This window comes from Myxine glutinosa, chromosome 4, assembly GCF_964187855.1.
Source record: "Myxine glutinosa chromosome 4, kmMyxGlut1.1, whole genome shotgun sequence".
Classification (NCBI taxonomy): Eukaryota; Metazoa; Chordata; class Myxini; order Myxiniformes; family Myxinidae; genus Myxine; species Myxine glutinosa.
In genome coordinates, this window is record NC_136264.1 from 24,690,905 (window position 1) to 24,701,872 (window position 10,968).

Below are 10,968 nucleotides of genomic sequence, written 5' to 3' on the forward strand. Positions count from 1 at the left end.
TACAAGACTACTATTATTTACACTACAACCCAGGACCTGTCTTTTGTGGGAAAAAGAGGACTTTTTGAAAAGAGGAAAATGCCATTGCAATGCACTGCACCGATACACCATACACATATGTACCCAATAAAATGCACCATAATTTAAAAAATGGACAAAAAGCACCAGCACCAAAACGCACAGTCATCACATTTCAAAAATAATAAAGGATGACGTCTTCTTGCGCTCCTCTGCTGGGCCGATGTATCTTGTCTTCTGGCTTAATCTTCTTACTTGATGTTAATTACGAAAAAGGGCACAAACCGCGTCCGCTTTTTTATTTAAGGCCAGCAGGGCCAACGTCGGTGGTCCACCTGCATGGCATTGATGCCACTTAAAACAGTGGTCCGCAAGCCAGATACTGCTGGCAGCAAAGGTCTGTCCCAGCAGAGGTGCCGGGCCACAGAACATGTGGTCCATAAGTGCCAGGCCACAGAACGTGTGGTCCATAGGGTGTACCGGTGCAGGCAGGCATGCAGGCAGCAAAATTCAAGACTCCTGCACACTCTCCTCGGACAAAAGACCATGGTTCATGAGTGGGGAAGGACGACAAAGCAGAGATTAGCGGGGGCAACGGCGCAAGGGTACACATCAAAACAAGGCAATGCGACATGAGGGGTGCTGGAGAGCGAGCTGAGAAAGCCCGTCCCTAGCCGTACGTCACCCCCCATGTCAACCGACACTACCCTTGCCCTTCCCCGTATTTACACAATTTACAAACTTACCAATTCGTCTCTACCCGTCTTGTCCCCCATATCTCCCCTAATCCAAATTCGTCATCAATCCCTCCTAAGGAGGAAGAGATGGAATACACACAATGTCTCACCCACGTCAAGATGCGTCTTTACCATTCAAACATTTGCACAAAATCTGGTGTGGAGTTCTATCACCCTTGGTGAGTGGATGCGGATGGTGCGAAGAGATTTTCCTCCTAACTATACTCTAATTGACATTAACACAGTTAAACTACCCGGGGTCTTGCCCTGCCAATCCATTGGCCACTTTACACTATGTGGTTCTAAAAACCAATTCTCATTGACCATACTGTGGCGCTCCACCAATTTGGGGTCTGACTGCCCCGATTTTTCTATACTGTGCCCCCGCACAATTTCGGGGCTGGGTCGTGTGGCTCTCCCAGCAGGTCTACCTACCTGCGCATCTCCGCCACTGAACGTCGCCACCCGAGCTTGCCTAGCTCCTCACACCTACCTACCTGGGGAAGGCCCTCCCTGGCGCTTACCCCCTCGATGTCCTCTCTGGCATTGGGCTACCCGGGTCCTCTCCTGGGATCCTCGGGCCCCGCTGAACTCTACACAACACTGACTCTACCTGGCTCCCAGTGCCTACCTGCGGCCTCACCTGGCCGACAGACTACCAGTGGTGGAGTGCTCAACCAACCATACGCACTAACAGGCTCACACGCCCAGCCATTTCCACGTCACTAATGCACCCATCCAAACACCATTCTTCCACACGCACCACAGATGTCAATATCCAACCAATTTACCTACTCCCTCTACCTACTTTTAAACTACCCTCCCCGGGTACTCGTGAAGGGGTCCATCCTTCCCCCATTCACTCCTTCGCACCATGCACTCCACACTACTCATTCCACACTCCATTTCCTCCACACCATTTATTCCACACAACCATTCTCTACTTACACACCATGCAAGCCAATGCACTCATTGTCATTACCATTACACACATCCTCAATACTCTGCTCATACACTTTCACACACACACACACATCTCTCTCGAGCATTGCCTCAGCCGCTCAGATTTTTCCCACGCTCAATTCCTCATTTCAACATGCTCACCAGCAAGACTCTCATTCAATTCCTCATTTAATAAACTACACCACAAACACACTGCATCATTTAACTATCTACTGCCCCTCTAAAACTCGTGCTTTCCCTGTCATCCCTTTATACTACTGCACATCCCTCGTCATTATCATCCAACTACTCTACACTACGTCCCCACTACTTGTACAATGTCGCTACTTAATTCTCAAATCACCTATGGTCATCTTTCTAAATTCCTAACATTATCCTAACCCTCACTGGCTAGTTCGCACCGCCAAACCCCATAAAACTACTGCTCCTTTGCCCCAAAATTGATGTGAGGCATGGTAGAGCTACCATCCCTCTACATCACTATTTCTATTGGTCCACTATGCTTGAGCCTCTCGGTGCGGGAAATACGTTCCTACTGCTCGGCTTCGAAAAACCGAGTAATGCGTGCGGATGGTCTGTCTCCTGTAGGTTGGGTCCGTCCGGCATTTTCGATTCTGGGGAGGGGGCATACTCGGGCCGAGGCTCGGTCCATCTCGGCGCAGAGCCTTGCGGTCTCCGGCCCGATGACCCAACCTCACCCGGTCAGAACACCGCGTCCGCCAGGGGGCGAAGGTCCAACCTGGCCTTTCTCCCCCGGAATCGTGCCGGTCGCCACTACGACGCGGCACCGACCACACAGCCCGAATCCACGGCCACGCGGCCCGAATCGTGCACGGCACTCCTTGCAAAAACGCCACGGCAACGATCCCCGCCCGGCCCGAATCGTGCACGGCGCTCCTTGCAAAAACGCCACGGCAACGATCCCCGCCGGCCCCCGCAGCACACAAAGAACACCACGCCCCGAGAGCTCGCTTCGGCTGTACGTCGGCCTATCGTACGTCGGATGTATGTCGGATCGCTCCGCGAGCCCCAAAGCCACACCTGTCGGCGATGTCACTTCAGCCCTGGTTGGCTGGTCATCGCTTCCCGGCCACACCTTCTTCCTGGCGTTCCGCCCCCTTTTTCCGGGCCTCACCTCGTGGCTTATGGCAGCGTTTGGGTGAGCTCAAGGGCAGCGAAGGCTGCTGGTTTGGGCGGAAGCCCAGCGAGGTTGCACACGCCGCTGGCCCTAAAGGGCGAGGGCGATGGCTAGCGCTTAATGGCGTTGCTTGGAGAGGGAGGCTTTCAAAATGGACGAATGGGGACCTACTCCTTATTTGATTGACACAACGCAGATTCAACTATTGGAAACACGGCCTTATCTAAACACATACTAATGAAATAACTGAAGTCCTATGGTGACCTACGTGTTGCTTGTGGCCTACCTATGGGGTGCATCCTTTAACCCTTTAATGTCATAGTTACAAGTGTGGGTTCTCAAAACCGCAACAATATATGTATGTATGTATATATATATATATATATATATATGTTGGGAATCGAACCTGGATCCACAACTTGAGTTCAAGGAGTAACAAGTAGTTTATTGAAAGACCACACAGCTGTGGAAAGGTATTGGCACATACAGCTACAAGAACAGCATGCGTCCCAAATCCTCTAAAGGAACTCGACAAAGGGTGTGTCTTTATATAGACAGAATAATAGAAAAAGTCTCCGCTAAAGAGGTGAATTTAGACAAAGGACAAAAGTGGGCTTAACAGCCTCCCACCATGATCCCATCCTGGGGCAGTGCTGAGTGTGAGGGAATAATGTGGGAGCAAGACCTTGTCATTCTCAAACCCTTGTCTTTCAGAGCAGATATTATCCAGGCCTCTCTTCAATGGAAAGGAATGTGTAGAATGTGGTTTAAGCAGTTTCTCAATTCTGCCATAGTTGGGCAGTAAAGCGTGCTCCAAGCCATGTGAAGTAATTCCAATCATATAGTGGTGAAGCAAACAATATTATTAAATACAAATCATGTTTATCAGAGGATACAAGTAAAAGGATATATAATAAAAGCATGTTTCCGACATATATATATATATATATATATATATATATATATATATATATATATATATATATATATATATATATATATATATTGTTACGGTTTTCGCCGCCCTTCCTGCCCTTACCAAGGGGAGATTAAGCCCCTTGTTCTTCTTGGGTCGGCGCAACCGAGAGACTTGAAGCGCCCCTCCCGGGCAAACGCAAGGTAGGGTTTCGGGACAATTCTCGCACGTACCTAAATACCTGCGCCGCCGCGGAAGCGGGGAATCAAGCCTCGCACGAGCCGCGTGTAATTTGAGTACACCGAGCGGATTGCGTACCACGTGGTCCGTGCAGTTACCTTTGGTATTGGAACCCGATTAGAGCGGTTCTATTCGTGCCACGCTTAGTCAATGATGGAAAAGACGAGACGGTCGAATAAAGGAAGAACACAGGTTTAATTATTATTATGTACAATGATCGGTAGAAGCACAGAGACACAGAGCAGTCTTAATCAGGCTTATGTAAACCCAGACACGGGCCCGATCACACTCACAGAGGGGAAATGAAGGCAGGATGATGTTCACGCGCTGCCTTGGTCGTCCAGGAACGGCCCCGCCCGGCGTGGCTCTCCCCGGTCACAGCACGTCCCGCGATGAAGGCAAGCAGGCGGTGGGAGGGATCCTTGTAGCGCATCTCTCGAACAGAATGGCAGATGAGGCAGGCAGGAGGGAAATGCACGCGTCTCTCAGCGCGGCTGGGCGGTTTTCCACAACGCGTTTAGTTACCAGCGCGCTATCACTCGCGTAACCCAATAGAGGTTCTGCCTCAAGCTCAACCGAGCACTCAATTCGTAAGAGCGCTTATAGCTCAGCTCATGCGTGTCTTCTCTCAGAACTCGTAACTTGTACAACACTCAACTCTCACAGAACTCTCAACTTGTTCAAGCGCCTCTGCCCAACTTGTTCAAGCGCCTCCCTCCACAGAACTGCACAGAACTTTCACAAGCGCCTCTCCCATAACTGGGGTGGGGGCTTCGCGCAACGGGTTATATGGCCAACCCCCTTAGCCCTCTCAAATGTTCCAACCACGCCCTGTGACGCAGTGCCGCAGCCACTCCTTTCGAGCCCTGATTGGCGGCTCGCACTTACCGTCAGCTTCTCCTCCGCCCTGCCTTTGGTCTTGCCTCGATTTGCCAGGCCTGCCTCGTGTTAATTCGCGTCAAAAAGCCAAAGGCGGCATAAGGAGGCGTACGGCGGCATAAGGCAATAGAGGCGACATAAGGCAATGAAGGACCTACTCTCATTATTCTACTCAACGCAAAACTAAGACAGGAAAAGGACTATGCTCACACACACTAATAAATAACTGAACTATCGCAAGGCGACATGTTGTAATGTGACTAAACTATGAGGGGGAAATTAACCTTTATTGTACAAACTCAAACCCGCAACAATATATATAAAAGCAAGATGTCCATTTGTTGTTTTTTTTGTGAACCTACTCCTCTGAGCTCCAAAGAGTAATGGGCAGGAAACTTTATAGGATAACATCTTTTACCATCCTGCACATAAATATGGGTTGTAAAACAGTTATTTTCTCACAGTTCATAAATTAAAACCATCCGAGCCACCACCTGTCGCCATGATCTCCGAGGGTCGATTCACATATACAAATCTTTCTAAAAAGCCCAATTTTTATCGGATTTAAACACGGATATCGATATAATTAGTTTGATGGTGTGTTCCGATCATCAAATATGTTATCATATGTGAGAAACAACTCTTAATTAAGACGTTACCATAATTACTTAGGCAGTTAAGACCGAAAAATAGGGCGTATCGTTCATTTTTTCAGGAAAGCACCAAATTTGGCACAGATGTAGTATGGACCTATACAATTGTTTTCCTGAGGGGCGCCCAAAAATTCAGAACCCCTGGTGGCCGCCATATTGAATTTCAACATGACCACCCTCTGTGACCTATTTCCCTCAATAAATTCTATACTATGAGCGATAACACCACAGTTCCAGTGTCTTACCCCATGTTTTCATGGTCTCTGAATCCAATGGGATCAATTGCATAAAGATTGGCATCCATCATCTTTAATTTCAAGATGGCCGCCATGGTGTTTCCATTTTCCTTGAATCTCTCATAGTATTTTAGGTAAAATTTCAATTCCAAGTGATACACATTGTTTTATTGGTCTCTGATAACAATGAAATGGTATTAATTAATCAAAGTTAATTGGTCGTGTGTTTCTGTTTGAAACACTAACTTTTTTTACCTTTCGAAAACAGTTATCTCTATTTCACCTAAACGATAACAATAATAGTACATGGAACAAAAATGTTTACAGTGGATGAGAACCACAACAACGGAAGTGACGAATCCGTAACACTTCCCCCCCCCCCCCCCCCCCTCAAGAAAGAAAGTCGGAACATAGTGAAAACTTTCTTTGCATGCAAAAACTCTTTTAACAAACAAAAGTAAAACTCACTCCCAAATGATCAATTCACATGAGCAACAATAATTAATATTCCCCAAAATAAAGCAACAAAACTTCCAAACAACCGACAGGAATTTCCAAAGTTAGTTCACTCTGGATAAAGCATCAGCAACGACATTGTCCCTGCCCTTTACATGCTTAATTTCCAAGTTGAACTCCTGCAAAGCCAAACTCCATCTCATCAACCTCTGATTTTTATTTTTCATTTTTTGAATGAAGGTTAAGGGGTTGTGATCAGTGAAGACTTTTACAGGAAAGGTAGTAGTTCCCAGATACACCTCATAATGCTGAAGTGCTAACAGGAGAGCAAGGGTCTCTTTTTCCATGGTGGCATAATTTGCCTGATGTTTGTTAAACTTTTTCGAATAGTAGCACACCGGGTGATCCATGCCATCACCATCTTCCTGTAATATAACTGCCCCAGCCCCACATCACTTGCATCAATGGCCAACTTGAATGGTTCTTGAAAATCCGGGGCTGCTAGGACAGGAGAGCTCATTAATATCGCTTTGACGTGGGCAAAGGCAGCTTGACATTTGTCATCCCAAATAAACTTGGTCTCTTTCCTCAGCAAATTCGTTAAAGGGGCTACCACATCAGAAAAATTCCTGCAGAACCGCCGGTACCAGCCAGCCATACCCAAGAATCTCATAAGCTCCTTCTTCCCTTTTGGAACTTGGAAGCGATCAATGGCTTCTATCTTGGCTGTCACCGGTTGCACCTGACCCTGACCTACTACATGGCCTAGGAACACCACCTGTGCTTTTACAAACTCACTCTTAGATAAGTTGATGGTCAACCCTGCCTCGGTCAGTTTCTTGAAAAATGCATGAATTTGTTTAATATGATCTTCCATGGTCATAGTGTGGATGATGACATCATCCAGATAAGCCTCCACCCCCTCAAGGTCTGCAATGCGCTTATTAATCAGCCGTTGAAATATAGCAGGCCCGTTTTTCAATCCAAAGGGAAGAACCTTGTACTGATACAACCCATTTGGTGTGACTAAAGCTGAGATTTCCTTGGCTCTATCAGTAAGAGGAATCTACCAATATCCTTTCAGTAAGTCAAATTTAGTTACAAATTTAGCTGGGCCTATTCTATCAATACAGTCATCAATCCTCGGGAAGGGATATGAGTCGGTCTTGGTCACTGCATTAACCCGTTTTAAATCCGTACAACAGCGAAAACTGCCATCAGGTTTTGGAACCAACACACATGGTGAGCTCCATTCACTGCTGCTTGGTTCGATGATGTCATTCTCCAACATACAGGGTGAGTCAAAAGTAGCGCCCGATTTCTGTTTATATATATATATATATTTCTGTCAGTTGATTGTTTGTTTGCCATTTGTATTACAGTGCACAAGAAGGTAGAAATAAATGAATGACATGTTTATCTAACCATTTATTCGGGGGAAAATTATTACGGAAAATTATTACGGGGGAAACACTTAGCTACATTCGTTGCCGTTTTCGGACGACCGGACTTATTTGCAGTGGCTACCGACCCTGTTGCTTCAAATTTCTCGACAATCAATCGTATGTTTCTTCCCTGGGGTGGGTTAATATCGAATTCCTGTGCCAAACGGCGTGCCGCCATCGTTGGTTGTTCATTACATTTGTGGTAATGTTTCACGGCCGCAATGCGTTGATTCATTGAAAGGTAATTCATGGTTCAATTTGGTGCAACTTCAGTAACTTTCCAAACTCTCAGAAATAACCTGCAAAACAAACAAACAAAAAAAAGAAAATTAATAATCTGCAAGACAATTATTAACAACATGACATCCCAGAAATAATCTGACAGCCGAAAAAACAGAAATTGGGCGCTACTTTTGACTCACCCTGTATATTGAACCTCCTTCCGAAGATACTCCATCTTCACAGGGTTCATCCGATATGGGTGTTGCTTCACAGGAGTGGCTTCCCCCATCTCAATATCATGATATACCAAGTCAGTACGACCAGGTACATCTGTGAACAAATGTGCAAGCTCAAAAATTAGGCTGGACAGTTGTCCTTGTTGTTCCCTCGTCAAATGACCTAATTTCTCATCTAAATGACTCAACACTTCCGTGTTCGTCAATCTGGGACAAGCCTGGTCATCAAAGTTATCAAACTTCACACCGGCCTCAACCTCTGGATTCTCTTGCACCCCGACTACAGGCACGACAGGTGAGACCGGAACCATTTCTTCCACAGGCTTCCTCTCATAATATTTCTTCAGTCGGTTGACATGACACAGCTGCCGCTTTTTCCGTCGGTCGGGAGTTGTCACCACGTAACCTCATTAACCCTCCTTTCGATTGCATAGGGACCAAAATATCTAGCCTGTAGTGGCTGACCTGGAACAGGAAGCAACACTAACACTCGGTCCTCAGGACTGAAATTTCTTATCTGAGATTTCTTGTCATGTCTCACTTTCATTTTATCCTGTGTCACTTTCAAGTTGCTTCTCGCAACTTCACAAGCCTTTGCCAATCTGTGCCTAACCGTTGACACATACTCCACCACTGTTGACTGTGACTCCTCCTGTAGCCACTGTTCTTTCACTAATTTCAATGGTCCTCGTACTGCGTGTCCAAACACAAGTTCAAAAGGACTGAATCCCAATGACTCCTGAACAGATTCCCTCGTAGCAAACAACAACAAGGGTATTCCTTCATCCCAATCCTTGTCACATTCAAAACAATACGTTCTGATCACATTCTTTAATGTCTGGTCCTTTCCAAGGCCCCTTGGCTCTCGGGATGGTAAGTACTTGATCTTACTTGCTCCACTCCCAACAGGTGTACCACTTGCTGAAAAAGTGTTGACATGAAATTGGAACCCTGATCAGACTGGATGACCTTAGGTAGGCCAACCAAAGTGAAAAATTTAATCAAGGCCTTCGCAATAACTGCCGCAGTAATTTTTATAAGAGGCACTGCCTCTGGAAACCTTGTGGAAGCGCACATGATGGTCAGCAAATACTAATGTCCAGCCTTAGTTTTAGGTAAAGGGCCTACACAGTCAATAATGACTCGGCTGAATGGCTCTTCAAAAGCTGGAATTGGTTTTAAAGGTGTGGATGGGACTTTCTGATTAGGTTTTCCCACCAGCTGGCAAGAGTGGCAAGATTTACAGAACTCCGCCACATCACGTCGCAATCCTGGCCAGAAAAAATGTACCAATATTCTGTCACATGTCTTGTTCACTCCAAGGTGCCCGGCCAAAGGTGTCTCATGCGACAAACTCAATATCTCCTTCCGGTACGGCGGTGGCACAACAATTTGGTAATGAACTTTCCACTCATCGTTTGCTGGGACCTCTGGTGGTCTCGATTTTCTCATGAGTATTTCCCCTTTCATGAAGTAACCAACAGGTATCTTCATAGCCTCTCCCTCTGTAACGGCTTTATCAATCAAACTCCGGAGCTCCGAATCTCCGTGTTGTTCTTCAACAAGTCTCTTTCGGACCAGCACCGTTTGTACAACCTCGTTCCCAGATGTCTCCGACGGACACTCCATTTCCTCTTTTGTTCCAGATGCCACCTTTTCCTTCGGTTCCTTGATGTCACTCCCTTTCCTATTATCTCTTCCAGACTTTTCCTCCAATATCGCTAAGGAACCCAAATCCACATCACCTTCCTTCTCCTTCTCTTCAGAGCGCTTCCTACCCATAGCACGAGTCACTGCACAGGATGGAAAGATACCCGGAATCTCCTCCTCGAACTGTGCGGTGTTATTTTCCATACTGGGCTTTTCAACTAACATTGGATTACCAGAAACTCGACCAGCGGCCAAATCATTCCCGATAATAAGAGATTCCCTCTACAGGAAGAGTGGCTTGTCAACCTACGGTGACCGGTCCTGACACCAACTCAGACTCTAAATGGATGACATGAAGAGGAGCTTTAACATAGCCGCCAACCCCCTGTAAAAGAACACTAACACCAGTTGCCGTCTTCTCTGACAATGGCAAAATGCCCTCAAGCATCAAAGATTGATGTGCTCCTGTGTCCCTCAATACCCTAACAGGTCTCTGGTTAGTAACAGTCATGTGAAAAAGTAAGTACACCCCATGTAAAGTTTTGACATTTTCAACATATTTCAACATACAGCTATTTCATCTTCATTTCAACAATATTGATAGATAAGGGTGGTATAATATAACAAATATCATGAAACATTTACATTTTGTAGTCCATTGTATAATTTAAATAAACATAAATGCAAATTTCGCATGTGGAAAAAGTAAGTACACCCTTGGCTAAAATAGGTGGTATTGCCCCCTTTGGCAGAAACAACCTCAAGTAGGTGTTTCTTATAACTGTCTACCAGTCTCTAACATCGACTGGGAGAAATTTTTGCCCACTCCTCCATGCAGAATTCTTTCAGCTGTGCGATGTTTGAGGGGTTTCTTGCATGCACAGCTCATTTCAAATCCCCCCACAACATCTCGATGAGATTTAGATCCGGGCTTTGACTTGACCATTCCAGAAACCTCCATTTCTTTCTTTTCCGTCATTCCTTGGTGGATTTACTGGTATGTTTAGGGTCATTGTCATGTTGCAAGGTCCACCTTCGGTTGAGCTTCAACTTTCCGACAGATGGCCTCACATTATGCTCAAGCACCGTCTGGTACAATGAAGAATTCATAGTGGATTATATGATGGTGAGTTGCCTAGGCCCTGATGCAGCAAAGCTGCCCCAAACCATAGTATTTCC

The 10,968-nt window shown here is 46.0% G+C and overlaps 1 protein-coding gene across 1 annotated transcript; it reads right to left on the reverse strand.

The window, feature by feature from the left end:
• Positions 1-7,692: 7,692 nt before the first annotated feature.
• Positions 7,693-8,541, reverse strand: LOC144891691 (uncharacterized). Its single transcript, XM_078775522.1, has 2 exons — positions 8,104-8,541; positions 7,693-7,980 (listed from the first exon to the last, which is right to left on the reverse strand). The coding sequence occupies exons 1-2, from the start codon at positions 8,448-8,450 to the stop codon at positions 7,935-7,937; spliced, it is 393 nt and encodes a 130-aa protein (XP_078631648.1). The 5' UTR covers positions 8,451-8,541; the 3' UTR covers positions 7,693-7,934.
• Positions 8,542-10,968: the final 2,427 nt, after the last annotated feature.

Excerpts from the sequence above, each read along its gene's own strand:
- LOC144891691 (XM_078775522.1), bottom strand. The coding sequence starts at position 8,450 with ATGGTTCCGGTCTCACCTGTCGTGCCTGTAGTCGGGGTGCAAGAGAAT. Across the intron at positions 7,981-8,103 it reads AAGGAGGTTCAATATACAGG|GTTATTTCTGAGAGTTTGGA; the intron begins GTGAGTCAAAAG and ends TTTGTTTTGCAG.